This window comes from Coregonus clupeaformis, chromosome 9 (assembly GCF_020615455.1).
Source record: "Coregonus clupeaformis isolate EN_2021a chromosome 9, ASM2061545v1, whole genome shotgun sequence".
In the NCBI taxonomy this organism is placed as follows: Eukaryota; Metazoa; Chordata; class Actinopteri; order Salmoniformes; family Salmonidae; genus Coregonus; species Coregonus clupeaformis.
The window spans coordinates 43986550-44008547 of record NC_059200.1 but is presented as its reverse complement, the minus strand read 5'-3'; the positions used below and the strand labels follow the sequence as shown (position 1 = coordinate 44008547).

Sequence of the window (21998 nt, the reverse complement as noted above, 5' to 3'; positions counted from 1 at the left end):
GAAAAGTGTTGTTGTTTTTAGACCATATGTTATTGCCTGCGTCCGTAACGGGTCCGTAACGGGTCCGCGGTCAAACAGCCACCCCTCATCACTGTCAAACGCTCCCTAAAACACTTTAGCGAGCAGGACTTCCTAATTGACCTGGCCCAGGTATCCTGGATGGATATCGATCTCATTCCGTCAGTAGAGGATGCCTGGTTGTTCTTTAAAAGTGCTTTCCTCTCAATCTTAAATAAGCATGCCCATTCAAAAAATTCAGAACTAAGAACAGATATAGCCCCTGGTTCTCCTCAGACTTGACTGCCCTTGACCAGCACAATAACATCCTGTGGCGTACTGCATTAGTATCGAATAGCCCCCACTATACGCAACTTTTCAGGGATGTTAGGAACCAATATACACAAGCAGTTAGGAAAGCAAAGGCTAGCTTTTTCAAACAGAAATTTGCATCCTGTAGCACTAACTCCAAAAAGTTTTGGGACACTGTAAAGTCCATGGAGAATAAGAGCACCTCCTCCCAGCTGCCCACTGCACTGAGGCTAGGAAACACTATCACCACCGATAAATCGAGAATTTTAGCCAGCATTTTGCTATGGCTGGCCATGCTTTCCACCTGGCTACCACTACACCGGTCACCAGCTCTGGACCCTCCGCTGCAACTTGCCCCCCCCCCCGCCCGCTTCTCCTTCACACAAATTCAGATAGCTGGCGTTCTGAAAGAGCTGCAAAATCTGGACCCCTACAAATCATCTGGGCTAGACAATCTGGACCCTTTCTTTCTAAAGTTAGCCGCCGAAATTGTCGCAACCCCTATTACTAGCCTGTTCAATCACTCTTTCGTAACGTCTGAGATCCCCAAAGATTGGAAAGCTGCCGCGGTCATCCCCCTTTTCAAAGGGGGTGACACTCTAGATCCAAACTGTTACAGACCTATATCCATCCTGCCCTGCCTTTCGAAAGTTTTTGAAAGCCAAGTTAACAAACAGATCACCGACCATTTCGAATCACACCGTACCTTCTCCGCTATGCAATCCGGTTTCCGAGCTGGTCAAGGTCCTAAACGATATTATAACCGCGATCGATAATAGACAGTACTGTGCAGCCGTCTTCATCGACCTGGCCAATGCTTTCGACTCTGTCAACCACTGCATTCTTATTGGCAGACTAAATAGCGTTGGTTTCTCAAATGACTCCCTCGCCTGGTTCACCAACTACTTCTCAGATAGAGTTCAATGTGTCAAATCGGAGGGCCTGTTGTCTGGACCTATGGCAGTCTCTATGGGGGTGCCACAGGGTTCAATTCTTCGGCCGACACTTTTCTCTGTGTATATCAATGATGTCGCTCTTGTTGCCGGTGATGCTCAGATCCACCTCTACGCAGACGACACCATTTTGTATACATCTGGCCCTTCATTGGACACTGTGTTAACAAACCTCCAAACGAGCTTCAATGCCATACAATACTCCTTCCGTAGCCTCCAACTGCTCTTAAACACAAGTAAAACTAAATGTATGCTCTTCAATCGAACGCTGCTGGCACCCGTCCACCCGACTAGAATCACTACTCTCGACGGGTCTGACCTAGAGTATGTGGACAACTACAAATACCTAGGTGTCTGGTTAGACTGTAAACTCTCCTTCCAGACTCATATTAAGCATCTCCAATCCAAAGTTAAATCTAGAATTGGCTTCCTATTTCACAACAAAGCCTCCTTCACTCTTGCTGCCAAACACGCCCTCGTAAAACTGACTATCCTACCGATCCTTCACTTCGGCGATGTCATTTACAAAATAGCCTCCAACGCTCTACTCAGCAAATTGGATATAGTCTATCACAGTGCCATCCGTTTTGTCACTAAAGCCCCATATACTACCCACCACTGTGACCTGTACGCTCTTGTTGGCTGGTCCTCACTACATATTCGGCGCCAAACCCACTGGCTCCAGGCCATCTATAAATCACTGGTAGGCAAATCCCCTCCTTATCTTAACTCATTGGTCACCATAGCAACACCCACCCATAGTATGCGCTCCAGCAGGTATATCTCACTGGTCATCCCCAAAGCCAACACCTCCTTTGGCCGCCATTCCTTCCAGTTCTCTGCTGCCAATGACTGGAACGAACTGCAAAAATCTCTGAAGCTGGAGACTCTTATCTCCCTCACTAACTTTAAGCATCAGTTGTCAGAGCACCTTACCGATCACTGCACCTGTACACAGCCCATCTGAAATTAGCCCACCCAACTACCTCATCCCCCATATTGTTATTTATTTTGGTCATTTGCACCCCAGTATCTCTATTTGCACATAATCTCTTGCACATCTATCATTCCAGTGTTAATACTAATTGTAATTATTTTGCACTATAGCCTATTAATTGCCTTACCTCCATAACTTGCTACATTTGCACACACTGTATATATATTTTCTGTTGTATTTTTGACTTTGTTTTGTTTTACCCCATATGTAACTCTGTGTTGTTGTTTTTATCGCACTGCTTTGCTTTATCTTGGCCAGGTCGCAGTTGTAAATGAGAACTTGTTCTCAACTGGCTTACCTGGTTAAATAAAGGTTAAATAAAAATAATAATAAAAAAACTTGGCTATTGCCTATCTGACTGTTGGTTAGTAGATCATTTGTCTATTTTAAGCATAAGTCTCTATACTTATGTAATTTTGATAGGGTAAATGGTATTCACAACGTTTTTACTCTCACAATGCTCAGTATAGATAGACCGTTCTAATATGCTGTCCCCTAGATTTCCAGCAACAAGTACAGAATATTGGACTAGACTGTAGACGGAATCCATCCGAATCAGTTCACATGCCTACAATTCTGAACATTACAGATAGGAATGTAATGAATAGAATAAACATGCCTTCAGAAAGTATTCATACCCCTTGACTTATTCCACATTTTGTTGTTACAGCCTGAATCAAAATGGATTAAATATTACCCCATAATGACAAAGTGAAAACATGTTTTTAGAAATACCCCACAATGATCCCCCATAATGACAAAGTGAAAACATGTTTTTAGAAATCTTAGCAAATGTATTGAAAATGAAATACATACATATCTTGTTTACATAAGTATTCACACCCCAGTCAATACATGTTAGAATCACTTTTGGCAGCGATTACAGCAGTGTCTTTCTGGGTAAGTCTCTAAGAGCTTTCCACACTTGGATTGTACAATATTTACCCATTATTATTTTCAAAATTCTTCAACCTCTGTCAAATTGGTTGTTGATCATTGCTAAACAACCATTTTCAGTTACAGTGGGGAAAAAAAGTATTTAGTCAGCCACCAATTGTGCAAGTTCTCCCACTTAAAAAGATGAGAGAGGCCTGTAATTTCATCATAGGTGCACGTCAACTATGACAGACAAATTGAGATTTTTTTTCTCCAGAAAATAACATTGTAGGATTTTTTATGAATTTATTTGCAAATTATGGTGGAAAATAAGTATTTGGTCACCTACAAACAAGCAAGATATCTGGCTCTCACAGACCTGTAACTTCTTCTTTAAGAGGCTCCTCTGTCCTCCACTCGTTACCTGTATTAATGGCACCTGTTTGAACTTGTTATCAGTATAAAAGACACCTGTCCACAACCTCAAACAGTCACACTCCAAACTCCACTATGGCCAAGACCAAAGAGCTGTTAAAGGACACCAGAAACAAAATTGTAGACCTGCACCAGGCTGGGAAGACTGAATCTGCAATAGGTAAGCAGCTTGGTTTGAAGAAATCAACTGTGGGAGCAATTATTAGGAAATGGAAGACATACAAGACCACTGATAATCTCCCTCGATCTGGGGCTCCACGCAAGATCTCACCCCGTGGGGTCAAAATGATCACAAGAACGGTGAGCAAAAATCCCAGAACCACACGGGGGGACCTAGTGAATGACCTGCAGAGAGCTGGGACCAAAGTAACAAAGCCTACCATCAGTAACACACTACGCCGCCAGGGACTCAAATCCTGCAGTGCCAGATGTGTCCCCCTGCTTAAGTCCAGGCCCGTCTGAAGTTTGCTAGAGTGCATTTGGATGATCCAGAAGAGGATTGGGAGAATGTCATATGGTCAGATGAAACCAAAATATAACTTTTGGGTAAAAACTCAACTCGTCGTGTTTGGAGGACAAAGAATGCTGAGTTGCATCCAAAGAACACCATACCTACTGTGAAGCATGGGGGTGGAAACATCATGCTTTGGGGCTGTTTTTCTGCAAAGGGACCAGGACGACTGATCCGTGTAAAGGAAAGAATGAATGGGGCCATGTATCGTGAGATTTTGAGTGAAAACCTCCTTCCATCAGCAAGGGCATTGAAGATGAAACATGGCTGGGTCTTTCAGCATGACAATGATCCCAAACACACCGCCCGGACAACGAAGGAGTGGCTTCGTAAGAAGCATTTCAAGGTCCTGGAGTGGCCTAGCCAGTCTCCAGATCTCAACCCCATAGAAAATCTTTGGAGGGAGTTGAAAGGCTGTGTTGCCCAGCGACAGCCCCAAAACATCACTGCTCTAGAGGAGATCTGCATGGAGGAATGGGCCAAAATACCAGCAACAGTGTGTGAAAACCTTGTGAAGACTTACAGAAAACGTTTGACCTGTGTCATTGCCAACAAAGGGTATATAACAAAGTATTGAGAAACTTTTGTTATTGACCAAATACTTATTTTCCACCATAATTTGCAAATAAATTCATAAAAAATCCTACAATGTGATTTTCTGGATTTTTTTTCTCATTTTGTCTGTCATAGTTGACGTGTACCTATGATGAAAATTACAGGCCTCTCTCATCTTTTTAAGTGGGAGAACTTGCACAATTGGTGGCTGACTAAATACGTTTTTTCCCCACTGTATGTCACACATGCAGCTAACAAAAATATGTGGAAATGTCTGCTCTATCCAAAATTACAACCAACTAATTGCAGCATTACCGCAAAAATGGAAGAGGCAAATGGAAGGGGGAGAAAGTTGTAGAAACATCTCAAGGATGATCAATGGAAACAGGATGCACCTGACCTACATTTCGAGTCTCATAGCAATGGGTCTGAATACTTATTTATTTGTAATACATTTGCAAACATTTCTACAAACCTGTTTTCGCTTTGTCATTATGGGGTATTGTGTGTAGATTGATGAGGAACATTTTTGATTAGAATAAGAATGTAACGTAACAAAATGTGGGAAAAGTCAAGGGGTCTGAATACTTTCCGAATGCACTGTATATGGGGGATACAACCATCCCAGCTCTGCAGATCCTGCTGCGAAGTGACAGAATCATTAGATCATTTGTTTTGGTACTGTCCATATGTAGCTTGTTTTTGGTAGTAGGTTCAGGAATGGCTGAAGAATTGCAACATTTACCTGGAGTTAATTCTGCAAGTAGCACTACTGGGGGATCTGAAAAGTCATAGTCAAACGATCAATAATATAATAATACCCTTATCAAAAAATGTTATCTTTAATTTACAATCTGTAGTAAGGTTCAGAACTTTTGTGAAACATCACAGCACGGTTGAAAAATATATGACAAATAGAAATCGAAACTGGATGGTTTTCAGAAATATATGGGAGGGGTTCGGGGTAGCTGAAGGATGGGACTAAAAACAAACAAAAGATAACTAATGTAAAATATACTGTGTCTGTAAAATGTATATATACACTACCAGTCAAAAGTTTGGACACACCTACTCATTCAATAGTTTTTCTTAATTTTTAAAAAAATTTTACATTGTAGAATAATAGTAAAGACATCAAAACTATGGAATAACACATATGGAATCATGTAGTAACCAAAAAAGTGATAAACAAATCAAAATATATTTGATATTTGATATTCTTCAAATAGCCACCCTTTGCCTTGATGACAGCTATGCACACTCTTGGCATTCTCTCAACCAGCTTCATGAGGTAGTCACCTGGAATGCATTTCAATTAACAGGTGTGCCTTGTTAATTTGTGGAATTTCTTTCCTTCGTAATGCGTTTGAGCCAATCAGTTGTGTTGTGACAAGGTAGGGGGGGTATACAAAAGATAGCCATATTTGGTAAAAGACCAAGTCCATATTATGGCAAGAACAAATAAACAAAGAGAAATGACAGTCCATCATTACTTTACAACATGAAGGTCAGTCAATACGGAAAATGTCAAGAACTTTGAAAGTTTCTTCAAGGGCAGTCGCAAAAACCATCAAGCGCTATGATGAAACTGGTTCTCATGAGAACCGCCACAGGAAAGGAAGACCCAGAGTTACCTCTGCTGCAGAGGGTAAATTCATTAGAGTAACCAGCCTCAGAAATTGCAGCCCAAATAAATGCTTCACAGAGTTCAAGTAACAGACACATCTCAGCATCAACTCTTCATAGGGGACTGTGTGAATCAGGCCTTCATGGTTGAATTGCTGCAGAGAAACCACTACTAAAGGACACCAATAAGAAGAAGAGATCTGCTTGGGCCAAGAAACACGAGCAATGGACATTAGACAGGTGGAAATTTGTCCGTTGGTCTGGAATCCAAATTTGAGATTTTTGGTTCCAACCGCCATGTCTTTGATGAGACGCAGTGTGGGTGAACGGATGATCTCCACATGCATATTTCCCACCGTAAAGCATGGAGGAAGACGTGTTATGGTGTTGGGGTTCTTTTCTGGTGACACGGTCTGTGATTTATTTAGAATTCAAGGCACACTTAACCAGCATGGCTACCACAGCATTCTGCAGCGATGCGCCATCCCATCTGGTTTGGGCTTAGTGGGACTATAATTTGTTTTTCAACAGGACAATAATAATAATAATATGCCATTTAGCAGACGCTTTTATCCAAAGCGACTTACAGTCATGCGTGCATTAATTTTTTTTGTGTATGGGTGGTCCCGGGGATCGAACCCACTACCTTGGCGTTACAAGCGCCGTGCTCTACCAGCTGAGCTACAGAGGACCGACAATGACCAAACACACCTCCAGGCTGTGTAAGGGCTATTTTACCAAGAAGGAGAGTGATGGAGTGCTGCATCAAATGACCTGACCTCCACAATCCCCCGACCTCAACCCAATTGAGATGGTTTGGGATGAGTCGGACAGCAGAATGAAGGAAAAGCAGCCAACAAGTGCTCAGCATATGTGGGAATTCCTTCAAGACTGTTGGAAAAGCATTCCAGGTGAAGCTGGTTGAGAGAATGCCAAGAGTGTGCAAAGCTGTCATCAAGGCAAAGGGTGGCTATTTGAAGAATCTCAAATATAAAATATATTTTGATTTGTTTAACACTTTTTTGTTTACTACATGATTCCGTAGCAGTCCATGCAGCTTATTAAGTGAATTGTTAAGCAAATGTTTACTCCTGAACTTTAGGCTTGCCATAACAACTGGGTTGAATACTTATTGACTGAAGACATTTCAGCTTTTCATTTTTAATTCATTTGTAACCATTTTGAAAAACATAATTCCAATTTGACATTATGGGGTATTATGTGTAGGCCAGTGACTAAAACATCTTAATTTAATCAATTTTAAATTCAGGCTGTAAGAAGACAAAATGTGAAAACATTGAAGGGGTGTGAATACTTTCTGAAGGCACTGTAGCTCTCTATCGTGGAATAGAAATAGCATACTCACCTCTCACATCTATTTACATTTGCTTCATTTCTGCAGCACAACTAAACAGTTGGATTGAGTTTCAGTTATTTGTACTTTTAAACACTGTCCATATTGGTTCCACAGGGGATTACGCTTTATGTAGTCACTGAAGGGATAGTGTTAGAGCTATTAACATAAAGAAAATGTATTGAAATGGGAAATGTGTTCGAAACCTGTCTGTAAATTGGCATCTAAGTCTAATTTTTAACAAAGCCATTACAGGTTAATCGAGGGAGGAAAACACATTCAAACCGGCTTTAACCAATAGTGGAGACTAACTATATGTCAGCTGAAAGCTAGCCATTCAAGAGACACGGCAATACACTTGAGAATCCTCCTCACTGCAGGTAACCAGAAGAGAACAGTGCTTAACCTATGACATGAGCCAGCCAGGTATAGTTGACCCTTTGAAATGACGCTTTGTCCTCCACTTGAGGTGTCCTCTACCTTGAATATACAGGATTACTGGGGAGTATCGCCTGGTCATTGATAATGGGATAGACCAGACTGGTATAAACTGGTGTCTGAACAAACATGTTAGGTGTCACTGAAACCTAACACTGACGCTAACACACTCAGGCCCTGTGTGGCTCAGTTGGTAGAGCATGGGTGCTTGCAACACCAGGGTAGTGGGTTAAATTCCTGCTGGGGCCATCCATATGAAAATTAATGCATGCACTACTGTTAGTCGCTTTGGATTAAAGTGTCTGCTAAATAACATATATTATTCTAACCTCCCATACTGTACACACACTAATCTACAGTAACACACTCTAACCTACAATAGATTGATCTCACACATGGCTGATATGGTGTGTAGATGATATTTGTAGATAATATGCAATCATAGTCTTTAATTTTTTGTGTGCGTGCAAGCATGTGTATGTGTGCACGCACCTTTGTGTGTGCCTGTGTTTAAACTTGTATTTGAACATTAACTGATATAAAGAACTCTGTCTCCCCCTCGCAGACTGGAGCTGCAGAGGCAGGAGCAGCAGGAGCGAGAGCGGCTGGAGAGAGAGAGACAGGCCGCACCCATCCCCCCTGCAGCCCCGCCTGCCCCTCCCTCTGGCCCTGGTTGCCCCCCGCCTCCCCCAGGCCCGCCTCCACCCCCAGGCCCCCCACCTGCTGGCCCCCCACCCCCACCTGGCCCCCCACCACCCCCTGGGTCCGGGGCCCCACCTGCCCCACCTCTGTCTGGGGGAGGGGGAGGAGGAAGAGGGGACGATGGAGGGGGTCTCGGTGGGCCCGAGGGACTAGCTGCAGCCCTAGCAGGAGCCAAACTACGCAAATCGGCCAAGGTGAGACCAGCATCACGGCTGTTTTCCAGGTTGCATTTATCACAGTCATGCTGCACATATGACCAGATCTCACAAGGCTTGGAGAAGTGTTTAACGCAGGGCACTGTTCTTGGAGAGCTACCGGCCCGGAAGTTTCTCACAACCCTAACCTGGACACCAGATTCAAATAATTAGCTGGTTGATAAGCTGAATCAGGTTGGTCACACCTGGGGTTGGAGCGAAAACCTACAGGAGGGTATCTCTCCTGGAACAGGGTTGGAGAGCCCTGGTTTAATGTCTCAAGAACCACACCAATATGATATAGAGTTGTCCAGGCGCCTTAAAAAAAGACAACCTGGAACGCGCCCCTTTTACTCCATATTCCATTGTTGATGCATGATTGATTGATTGATTTTATTATTATTATGTCATGCATCTTCAGGGTACCCAGCCCACATGGGCTTATAAGACACTGTATTTGCTGTAGCAGAATAAATAAATAATGTATACAGTGTCTAGTGAAAGTCTACACACCCCTTGCACAGTCTTCACATTTTGCCGCCTTACAAATAAATCTAAAATGGGATTAAACTGGATCTTTCCCCCTACAGATCTACAGAACCTACCCACATGTTCAAGGTGAATGAAAATTATAGAACATTTTCCAAATGAATAAAAAAATTATGTATTGATTGCATGTCTTTGCACTCCACAGCTAATACAGCTATTACAGCTGTCAATGTTGTTTTTATAAGATTCTACCAACTTTGCACAACTCTTAGGGCAACCTATATCCATTGTTTTTGTCAAAATTGCTCAAGCTAACTACATTTGTTTGGGAATCATTGATGGACAGCAATATTCAAACCTTGTCTCTGATTTTCAAGAAAAATGTAAGTTAGGACTGAGACTGGACCACTCAGGAACACTCTATTATGGTGTGTCTTTAGCATTAAAATGTGTGTAATTGTCCCACTGAAAAATACAGATCTGTCCAAGGGTTAGGTATTCAGAAGTCTGAGGCAGGTTTTCCTGTAACTCTTTACCTGGGCTTTACTCCTTTCATATTTATTTTGCTCCTTACATACAGTACTCCCCAGTCCCTGCCTGTGACAATAACATGATGCTGCCACCACAATATTTGGCAATACAGAGTTTCACTCGCGTTGTATTGGATTTGACCCAAACCTCTAGTTTTTAACTCAGGCCAAAAAGTTAATTTATTTGCTGTGTTGTCTTGCAGTATTGCTGAATGGTGTTGTTGCAAACAGAATGGATGATTTGTGTGTATTTTTTAACATATCAGAATGGCTTTCCAAGAGGTGTTGAGTTTTCATGAATTGTTTAGTCTCAGTCCTGACTTAAATCTGCTTGAAAATCAGTGGCATCAATGGTTCCCAACCAAATTTACTAAGCTTGAGTAATTTTGACAAAAACAATGGATATGTTGCCCTAAGAGTTGTGCAAGGTTGGTAGAATCTTCAACCAAGTATTAACTCTGGGGTGTGAAGACAAACAATCAATACATTTTCATTTCTTATTGGAAACAATTTTTCCTTCACTTTGAAAATATGGAGATGGTCATGTAGATTGACAGGAAAAATTTTATATGTTTTAGATGAGATTTTAAGGCAGCAAAATGTGAAGACTTTGTAAGGGGTGTGTAAGACTTTCACTAGAAACTGTATACAGTGCATTCGGAAAGTATTCATACCCCTTGACTTTTTCCACATTTTGTTACTTTACAGTCTTATTTTAAAATCCTCATCAATCTACACACAATACCTCATAATGACAAAGCGAAAACAGTTTTTTTTTTAATGTTTGCACATTTATTAAAAATAAAAAACAAATACTTTATTTACATACAGTGAGGGGAAAAAAGTATTTGATCCCCTGCTGATTTTGTACATTTGCCCACTGACAAATAAATTATCTGTCTATAATTTTAATGGTAGGTTTATTTGAACAGTGAGAGACAGAATAACAACAACAAAATCCAGAAAAACGCATGTCAAAAATGTTATCAAGTAAATAGTGATTTGCATTTTAATGAGGGAAATAAGTATTTGACCCCTCTGCAAAACATGATTTAGTACATGGTGGCAAAACCCTTGTTGGCAATCACAGAGGTCAGACGTTTCTTGTAGTTGGCCACCAGGTTTGCACACATCTCAGGAGGGATTTTGTCCCACTCATCTTTGCAGATCTTCTCCAAGTCATTAAGGTTTCGAGGTTGACGTTTGGCAACTCAAACTTTCAGCTCCCTCCACAGATTTTCTACGGGATGAAGGTCTGGAGACTGGCTAGGCCACTCCAGGACCTTAATGTGCTTCTTCTTGAGCCACTCCTTTGTTGCCTTGGCCGTGAGTTTTGGGTCATTGTCATGCTGGAATACCCATCCACGACACATTTTCAATGCCCTGGCTGAGGGAAGGAGGTTCTCACCCAAGATTTGACGGTGCATGGCCCCATCCATCGTCCCTTTGATGCGGTGAAGTTGTCCTGTCCCCTTAGCAGAAAAACACCCCCAAAGCATAATGTTTCCACCTCCATGTTTGACAGTGGGGATGGTGTTCTTGGGGTCATAGGCAGTATTCCACGGCGAGTTGAGTTGATGCCAAAGAGCTCCATTTTGGTCTCATCTGACCACAACACATTCACCCAGTTCTCCTCTGAATCATTCAGATGTTCATTGGCAAACTTCAGACAGGCCTGTATATGTGCTTTCTTGAGCAGGGGGACCTTGCGGGTGCTGCAGGATTTCAGTCCTTCTCAGCGTAGTGTGTTACCAATTGTTTTCTTGGTGACTATGGTCCCAGCTGCCTTGAGATCATTGACAAGATCCTCCCGTGTAGTTCTGGGCTGATTCCTCACCGTTCTCATGATCATTGCAACTCCACGAGGTGAGATCTTGCATGGAGCCCCAGGCCGGAGATTGACAGTTATTTTGTGTTTCTTCCATTTGCAAATAATCACACCAGCTGTTGTCACCTTCTCACCAAGCTGCTTGGCGATGGTCTTGTAGCCCATTCCAGCCTTGTGTAGGTCTACAATCTTGTCCCTGACATCCTTGGAGAGCTCTTTTGTCTTGGCCATGGTGGAGAGTTTGGAATTTGATTGATTGATTGCTTCTGTGAACAGGTGTCTTTTATACAGGTAACAAACTGAGATAAGGAGCACTCCCTTTAAGAGTGTGCTCCTAATCTCAGCTCGTTACCTGTATAAAAGACACCTGGGAGCCAGAAATCTTTCTGATTGAGAGGGGGTCAAATACTTATTTCCCACATTAAAATGCAAATAAATGTATAACATTTTTGACATGCGTTTTTCAGAATTTTTTTGTTGTTGTTATTCTGTCTCTCACTGTTCAAATAAACCTACCATTAAAATTATAGACTGATCATTTCCTTGTCAGTGGGCAAATGTACAAAATCAGCAGGGGATCAAATACTTTTTTCCCTCACTGTACACAATCCATGTCTCAATTGTCTCAAGGCTTAAAAATCCTTCTTTAACCGGTCTCCTCCCCTTCAAATTGAAGTGGATTTAACAAGTGACATCAATAAGGGATCATGTGTGTATGTATGTATGTATGTATGTATGTATGTATGTATGTATGTATGTATGTATGTATGTATGTATGTATGATATAGATATATATATATATATATATAGATATATAGATATATAGATATATAGATATATAGATATAGATATAGATATAGATATATATATATATATATATATACACACACACTACCTGTCAGAATTTTGGACACACCTACTCATTCAAGGGTTTTTGACAATTTTTGATTTTTTTTTACATTGTGTAATAATAGTGAAGACATCAAAACTATGGAATCACATGGAATCATGTAGTAAACAAAAAAGTGTTCGACAAATCAAAATATATTTTTTATATTTGAGATTCTTCAAATAGCCACCCTTTGCCTTGATGACAGCTTTGCACACTCTTGGCATTCTCTCAACCAGCTTCAACTGGAATGCTTTAGCAAAAGTCTTGAAGGAGTTCCCACCTATGCTGAGCACTTGTTGGCAGCTTTTACTTCACTCTGCCGTCCGACTCATCCCAAACCATCTCAGTTGGGTTGAGGTCGGGTGATTGTGGAGGCCAGGTCATCTGATGCAGCACTCCATCACTCTCCTTCTTGGTATAATAGCCCTTACACAGCCTGGAGGTGTGTTGGGTCATTGTCCTGTTGAAAAACAAATGATAGTCCCACTAAGCCCAAACCAGATGGGATAGCGTATCGCTGTAGAATGCTGTGGTAGCCATGCTGGTTAAGTGTGCCTTGAATTCTAAATAAATCACAGACATTGTCACCAGCAAAGCACCCCCACACCATAACACCTCCTCCTCCATGCTTTACGGTGGGAAATACACATGCCGAGATCATCCGTTCACCCAAACCGCGTCTCACAAAGACACGGTGGTTGGAACCAAAAATCTCACATTTGGACTCCAGACCAACGGACAAATTTCCACGGGTCTAATTTCCATTGCTCGTGTTTCTTGGCCCAAGCAGGTCTCTTCTTCTTATTGGTGTCCTTTAGTAGTGGTTTCTTTGCAGCAATTCAACCATGAAGGCCGAATTCACACAGTCCCCTCTGAACAGTTGATGTTGAGATGTGTCTGTTACTTGAACTCTGTGAAGCATTTATTTGGGCTGCAATTTCTGAGGCTGGTAACTTTAATGAACTTATCCTCTGCAGCAGAGGTAACTCTGGGTCTTCCTTTCCTGTGCGGTCCTCATGAGAGACAGTTTCATCATAGCGCTTTATGGTTTTTGCGACTGCACTTGAAGAAACTTTCAAAGTTCTTGAAATGTTCTGTATTGACTGACCTTCATGTCTTTAAAGGAATGATGGACTGTCATTTCTCTTTGCTTATTTGAGCTGTTCTTGCCATTAATGTGGACTTGGTCTTTTACCAAATAGGGCTATCTTCTGTAACCCCCCCACCTTGTCACAACACAACTGATTGGCTCAAACACATTAAGAAGGAAAGAAATTCCACAAATTAACTTTTAAGAAGGCACACCTGTTAATTGAAATGCATTCCAGGTGACTACCTCATGAAGCTGTCATCAAGGCAAAGGGTGGCTATTTGAATAATATTTTTTGGTTACTACATGATTCCATATGTGTTATTTCATAGTTTTGATGTCTTCACTATTATTCTACAATGTAGAAAATTGTCAAAAATAGTCAAAAACCCTTGAATGAGTAGGTGTGTCCAAAATTTTGACTGGTAGTGTGTGTATATGTGTGTGTGTGTGTGTGTGTGTATATATATATATATATATATATATATATATACATATATACACATACACACATACACACATACACACATACACACATACATACACACATACATACACACACACACAGAGTGTACAAAACATTAAGTTGACTGTGCCTTTAAACAGCTTGGAAAATTCCAGAAAATTATGTCATGGCTTTAGAAGCTTCTGATAGGCTAATTTATATCATTTGAGTCAATTGGAGGTGTACCTGTGGATGTATTTCAAGGCCTACCTTCAAACTCAGTGCCTCTTTGCTTGACATCATGGGAAAATCAAAAGAAATCAGCCAAGACCTCTGAAAAAAAATGTGTAGACCTCCGCAAGGCTGGTTCATCCTTGGGAGCAATTTCCAAACGCCTGAAGGTACCACGTTCATCTGTACAAACAATAGTATGCAAGTATAAACACCATGGGACCAAGCAGCCATCATACCGCTCAGGAGATGTGTTCTGTCTCCTAGAGATGAACGTACTTTGGTGCGAAAAGTTCAAATAAATCCCAGAACAACAGCAAAGGACCTTGTGAAGATGATGGAGGAAACAGGTACAAAAGTATCTATATCCACAGTAAAACAAGTCCTATATCGACATAACCTGAAAGGCCGCTTAGCAAGGAAGAAGCAACTGCTCCAAAACCGCCATAAAAAAGCCAGAATTGGGTTTGCAACTGCACATGGGGACAAAGATCGTACTTTTTGGAGAAATGTCGTCTGGTCGGATCAAACCAAAATAGAACTGTTTGTCCATAATGACCATCGTTATGTTTGGAGGAAAAAGTGGAAGGGTTGCAAGCCGAAAAACTCCTTCCCAACCGTGAAGCACGGGGGTGGCAGCATCATGCTGTGGGGGTGCTTTGCTGCAGGAGGGACTGGTGCACTTCACTAAATAGATGGCATCATGAAGAAGGAAAATTATGTCGATATATTAAAGCAACAGCTCAACACATCAGTCAGGAAGTTAAATATTGGTCGCAAATGGGTCTTCCAAATGGACAATGACCCCAAGCATACTTCCAAAGTTGTGGCAAAATGGCTTAAGGACAACAAAGTCAAGGTATTGGAGTGGCCATCACAATGCCCTGACCTCAATCCTATAGAGAATTTGTGGGCAGAACTAAAAAAGCGTGTGCGAGCAAGGAGGCCTACATACCTGACTCAGTTACACCAGCTCTGTCAGGAGGAATGGGCCAAAATTCACCCAACTTATTGTGGGAAGCTTGTGGAAGGCTACCCGAAACGTTTGACCCAAGTTAAACAATTTAAAGGCAATGCTACCGAATACTAATTGAGTGTATGTAAACTTCTGACCCACTGGGAATGTGATGAAAGAAATAAAAGCTTAAATAAATCATTCTCTCTACTATTATTCTGACATTACACATTCTTAAAATAAAGTGGTGATCCTAACTGACCTAAGACAGGGAATTTCTACTAGGATTAAATGTCAGGAATTGTGAAAAACTGAGTTTAAATGTATTTGGCTAAGGTGTATGTAGACTTCCGACTTCAACTGTATATATATATTTATATTTATATATATATAATAATATTGTATTTTTTAATTCATATGGAAATGAAAAACAAAATAAAATAAAAAAAATTAAATATACAACTTATCATGTCACATCTTCCAAGCTTTGGAGATTGCGTTTGCAACCAGGAATACACATTTCCTAAATAGCCATTCAAGTTTTTCTTCATCACTACTCCAGAATAGTTCCTGTTTTTGTTACAACATAGTTGTATATTCAGTGAGAATATTTCATTCCTTCCTCCCTTTTTTGAGGTAATCCCTGGTCTGTAAGTGAGTAGATATACAGTGGCTTGCGAAAGTATTCACCCCCCTTGGCATTTTTCCTATTTTGTTGCCTTACAAACTGCCAACTCTAGGTGAAGACATGGTTTCCACCTTTCACAAATCCTCACGTCAGATCAGTGATTTCCTTAAGGAAGGAAGGAAAGAAGGGAGCATTTTTTTAAAATATTGAAAGAGCCTGTGTATCTCTGTAGGAGGATGGTGGTGCGGCAGCATCTCCTCCATCAGGAGGAGGTGGTGGTGGGGGAGGAAATCTGATGGGGGAGATGAGTGCCATCCTGGCCCGACGGTGAGCCACTGCCTCAGTCTTTGTTACATGTGGGGCTGGACGAGTGTGTATGATGAGTGTTCACGTCAAGTGTGTGTGTGTGTGTGTGTGTGTGACGTTTACGATCATATGGCTTTGCGTGTGTGAGATTGCAGAGGCTAAGCCGTTGCTTCATTGTCTTTTTGTACAGGAAGAAAATGTCAGATAATCCAGGCGCAAAGAAGGATGTGCCCAGCAATGTAAGTCTATTGTAAATCATCTTTGTAGAGACAACAATCCTCTCGTAATAAATCCTTAAGGATGTGTGTGTAAGCTGCAAGTCAAGTCACACTGTGGTTAAACACATATTTGCGTGGTAAAGGGATGAGGCAATGTCATTTTGTGCTTTTAGGAAGACTCCTCAAAGTCCTCAGGCCAAGGTGGTGAGTAGATCCGCTGAAGTCTTCATTCATTCCTTTTGTATTTGACTGGGCATGCACCTGGGGGCTGTTCCAGAAAGCATATATTTTCAAGAAATATGTATTCATTAGGCACCACCAAATGAAAGAAAACGCACCGAAACAGGGAGGGACTAGCTGAACTTGTCCAAAAAGAAACACTCATTTTTGTTTTCTGTTGCAAAATGTTTTTATATGGTGTGCACTTCTTCTCTCCTTTGTCTGATTTGAGCTGTGAAGCATTTGTTGGCCTTTTATTGAATAAAATATTATACCGCTACATAAATATAATATATATTCTTTGATGTTTCATAATTCTCATGATCTCCTTTTGCCATGAAAGACACCCTCAGGAGACCGTGGGAGAAATCAGCCACCATGCCAAGGTAGGGAACTCCCCGGTCTGTTGAACATCAACACAATAAACACCACCACACTGTCTCTCGTACCTGTGGTGCAGGAAATTACAGCCCAGTTCACCCACCCCCTGTTTATTACTTTTCTACAATAACTGTTTTTATGTTTACTATGGGGGGACAAAACTAGGCAGGCACAAATTCAATCTGTGCCCCCCAGTGGAGCCGGCCCAGTCTTTTTCTATCCCACCTCTCTAGCACTGTAAAGAGAGCGTGTTTCATGTTTGAGAGAAAATCTTACATGTCTCAAACAGGACTAACTCAACCACCAAGACCCAGCTGCAGGAGAGCAGCCCCACCTCCACCACCCCTGCCCTTCCTCCTGCCCCCCCTTCTCCATCCTCTGACCCATTGCCCAGGTACCCCCTATTTGCCCCCCCCTCCTACCCTCTCCCCTTATACCTAGACCCTAATGCTGGGGCTCCATGTCTGTCTGCAGCTTCTCCACTGTCCCACTAGGTGTAGGGTGAAGTTGCCCATAGACGCTGGTCTTGGGTCAGTTTTGCATTTCCCCCACTAATGGTTAAGGTTAGGATTGGGGAGAGGAAGCTGATACTAGATCTGTACCTAGGGGAAGCTTCACCCTGGAGTGTCCCACTAGGGAACTACCAACAGCCCTGTGTGCTACGTGTGGCCTCTTGTGCCAAGGGATTAAGCAACACAATGCTGTGAACATTTTAGTTTTTGCCCTAGCACTAACACATGTGATTCTATTCAAAGGCGTGATGATGATTAATTGGTTGAATCAAGTATGTATTTTAGTACAAGGGCAAAAACTAAAATGTGCACCTCTCCAGGACCAGGATTGGGAAACACTCTGCTTTAGGGCCTTGCAATCCTCAAGGCCTGGTATTTGGTACTCTCTGTTTTTGTCTTTTCGGTCTTGCTAAGATTTAATAAAGGGTCACAGAAATAGAGCAAGAGATGGTTTCATTGAACTGTATCTTTTTGCCGCGGCTTTGCACTGAGCCTGCTGTATGTGCCTTTACTATGACCTCTGACTAAGCATGTATGTCCTGCTCCTGCTAATGACAGGGCCCAGCCCAGAAACAACCCTCTATACACCCTAGGCCAGGGGTCGGCAACAGGGGGCCCGCGGTACAACACCGGCCCGCAAGTGATTTATTTTGCCCTTGGTAGTGTATATATAATTATTTTACTAAAAACTTTTTGGGGTTAATACATGATTCCATATGTGTTATTTCATAGTTTTGATGTCTTCACTATTATTCTACAATGTAGAAATTAGTAAAAAATAAAGAAAAACCCTTGAATGAGTAGGTGTTCTAAAAAATTTTTGACTGGTAGTGTATATTTATTATTTGAGGGGGGGGTTTCGTTTTTGGTTAAAAAAAGACTAAAATCACAGGGAGTTGAATTTAGGAAATGTGTTCCCAAGTATTCCCACAATTACAAAAAGAGACATATGTGATCGTGTCTCAATGTAATCAAGGTATGAAATTATTATTTTCAAATACAATCTCCTTTTGGGCTTGGTTGTGGTCAATTTGCAATGTAGACATTTTACCCAACAAAAATCAAAAATGTAGTTGCCTACCCCTGCTCTAGGCATTGGTGTAGATTTGAAGTGAATGGATAGGTATAAGCAATATAGTAAAAATTATCCACTTAGGCTATCAGAGGGCAAGGTGGGACAACTACCATATTGTTTATAGTACCAGTCCAATTCTTTCATATCTACATAGAGTGCCAAGAGGTTAGGGTCTGTTTCTGGACTGGGGCCTCTCTCAAGTCACCACCTGATCAAACAATTGTCTCATCCCCTCAGATTTGGAAACTAAATTAATTAACTCAAGATCAGTGGCTATGATAAGTTAAATCTGGTGTACTAGTGCATAGTTGGAAAAAAACCTATTGCAAGTAATGTAGGCAAAGTCACACCACACTGACCATTTGAAAAGACTTCAGTTTCTATGTCTGTACAACACCAGCAGAGGGGCGTTATCCACTCCTCATTGGTCTGCAACTTTCCGTGGTGCTATGGCTGTTACCACGGTGACTAGATGGCTGGATAGCGGCTGTGGGAGCGCAACAATCCGCCACTTTTGGCCAAACTGAGCTTCCATATCCTTGGTGTTTGTTGTTTGTTGTTGACCTCCTGCTCTCCCGCCATTCACTCCTTTTTTTCATTCTCTCTCCTCTCTCTCTCCTCTTCCTCTCGCTCGCTAACTCTCTTCCTCTCTCTGTCTCTCTTCCTCTCTCTGTCTATCTCTCTGTTTCTCTCAGGATGAAGGCAGTGAACAGCACCACGGCCAGCACAGGCAGTGAAGACACAGAGATGGAGAGAATCAAACAGGTGAGCTCCACCTTTGACCTGTTTGTGTTGTGTTTAAAGGATTACTGTCATGTAGACTAGACATAACAGGAGGCCATTGCTCCTCTACTAATGGTGTCAGATAAAGACAATCTATGGGCATCATTCTCAGATAATGCTATTTTGATTTGTGTGTTTAGGACATCCTTGAGGAAGTGAGAAAAGAGCTCCATAAAGTGAAGGATGAAATTATCGGGGGTGAGTTCCTGATCTGGCCCATCCCATTCAAGGAGTACTCCCTAGCGTTTTCCTTTTTTTGTTACTAGCAGTACAGTCAATAAGAATCACAATACATTTTTGCTCCAGCCACTGCATTATATTTATATACTTTTTACACACATTATTTATTTTAAATACCTCATGGTTTAATATTATTTTCTCAATTCTCATTACTACAAATCATATATGTCAGTATAAGTCATACTGATATATATGATTTGTAATAATGAGAATTGAGAAAATAATATTAAACCATGAGGTATTTAAAATAAATAATGTGTAGGTTTGGACAATATTTGAGGAACTTTGGAGCCTCTTCTCTTTCTCACTAATTACCCCCCTCTTTCTCTTTCAGCATTTATCCAGGAGATGCAGAGGAGAGGCCCAGTATAGTCTCTCAACATACAGCCACTGGCACCTGGACAGAAGATGGTGAGGGGGGGGAAGGAAGGGAGAGATGGCCATATGGAGGCGTGGATGGCTCATACATTTCCTGCACTGTTCAGGCTGTTCTCCCTCAATGTTCTACTCACCACATACCTATACGTTTAGGACTGTACCAATCGGCACTCTTCCGAACTTCTGTTATTCGCCATTCTTTTTCTCGTTTGTTTTTATCATGGTTTCAAGAGCTCTGCTGTACCTCTCTTGCTCCGCCATCACTGCCTACCTTACTCTACTCTACTCCCTCCCCACCTCCCAAGTCAACTCCCATATCTTACCGGTGTCCATTTCTGGACATATCTGGCCTTACTCTTCACTAGAGCAAACAATTCAGGGAATATCATCGACCACACCATCGAAACGCAGTACATTTCCAACAGTTGCACATTTAAAAGTCAACCTAACTGTGGTCGCTGCAGCAGAAGTTTATTTTTTTGTATATTTTTGTAACGAGCTGCAGTAGTTGACCACAGGGGAGCGCTGTGAATCAGGAGAATCGCACCTAAGGCCTTTCTCTGTAGTTTCTGTACTACCCATGAGCAGTCGGGGAACTACAAATCCTAGCTCGCACCAATAAGGGAGATCTCCTGGTTAAATGTCTGTCCGTCTACACCTAATAAAAGTACGGTGAAGTTGCCCCTAGATGCTGATCTTGGGTCAGTTTTGCATTTTCCCCACTAATGGTTAAGGTTAGGATTAGAGAAGAGGAACCTGATCCTAGATCACTACCTAGGGGAAACTTCACCCCGGAGCCACTTTATACTGTATTAGTAAACGGGTTGTCCTCTGAGCTCTTGCTACACCTCACATCAACAGTTTTTTTCACCTCAGGGATTAGCGGAAGCATATCAGTTAGTGCCAGAAAGGACTGTCTGCACCAGGTCCTATTCCAGTTACAATGCCCACTTCTCCTTAGCATGTAGCGCAGACAACCCCAGCAGAAGAGGAGGGGAGCAGGTTGGGGACTGTACCTGGTAGGATTCTGCTGCAGTGCAGGTAACTGCTACGTATCTCTGTGCAGTCCAGGGACTCGTACTTGACTGTGTATGATCTTCTAAAGATACAGTGCCTTCAGAAAGTATTCACACCCCTTGACTTCTTCCACTTTTTGTTGTGTTACAGCCTGAATTTAAAATGGATAAAATGTAGATGTCACTGATCCAATATCCCATAATGTCAAAGTGGAATTTTGCTTTTAGAATTTTTTACAAATTAATACAAAATGAAAAGCTGAAATGTCTTGAGTCAATTAGTATTGAACCCCTTTTGTTATGGCAAATAAGTTGAGGAGAATAAAAGCAAAAAGCTAACACTGAATATACCTTTGAGCATGGTGAAGTTATTAATTACACTTTGGATAGCGTTCCCAGTCACTACAAAGATACAGGCGTTCTTCCTAACTCAGTTGCCGGAGAGGAAGGAAACCACTCAGGGATTTCACCATGAGGCCAAAGGTGATTTTAAATGGCGGTGATGGGAGAAAACTGAGGATGGATCTACGACATTGTTACTCCACAATATTAACCTAAATGACAGAGTGAAAAGAAGGAAGCCTGTACATAATAAGAAATATTCCAAAACATGCATCCTGTTTGCAATAAGGTACTAAAGTAATACTGCAAAAAAATGTGGGAAAGAAATTAACTTTTTGTCTTGAATACGAAGTGTTATGTTTGGGGCAAATCCAATATCACTGAGTACCACTCTTCATATTTTCAAGAATGTTTGTGGCTGCATCATGTTATGGGTATGCTTGCATCGGCAAGGACTGGGGAGCTTTTTTAGGATAAAAATAAACGTAAT

General features: G+C 41.6%; 1 protein-coding gene across 3 annotated transcripts in view; it reads left to right on the top strand.

Moving 5' to 3' along the window:
* The window catches only part of LOC121573992 (vasodilator-stimulated phosphoprotein), a 63519-nt gene extending 42194 nt beyond the window's left edge, over positions 1–21325 (top strand). For 2 of the 3 annotated variants that reach the window (XM_041886439.1, XM_041886440.2), the window contains exons 5-13: positions 8620–8950; positions 16271–16365; positions 16535–16583; positions 16736–16766; positions 17125–17167; positions 17452–17556; positions 19445–19514; positions 19673–19730; positions 20107–21325. In XM_041886439.1, coding sequence (XP_041742373.1) covers positions 8620–8950; positions 16271–16365; positions 16535–16583; positions 16736–16766; positions 17125–17167; positions 17452–17556; positions 19445–19514; positions 19673–19730; positions 20107–20144 — 820 coding nt within the window. In that variant the 3' untranslated portion in view covers positions 20145–21325. The remainder of the gene's footprint in view (positions 1–8619; positions 8951–16270; positions 16366–16534; positions 16584–16735; positions 16767–17124; positions 17168–17451; positions 17557–19444; positions 19515–19672; positions 19731–20106) is intronic. The other variant, XM_041886441.1, reaches the window with a different exon arrangement.
* The last annotated feature ends 673 nt before the right edge of the window (positions 21326–21998 follow it).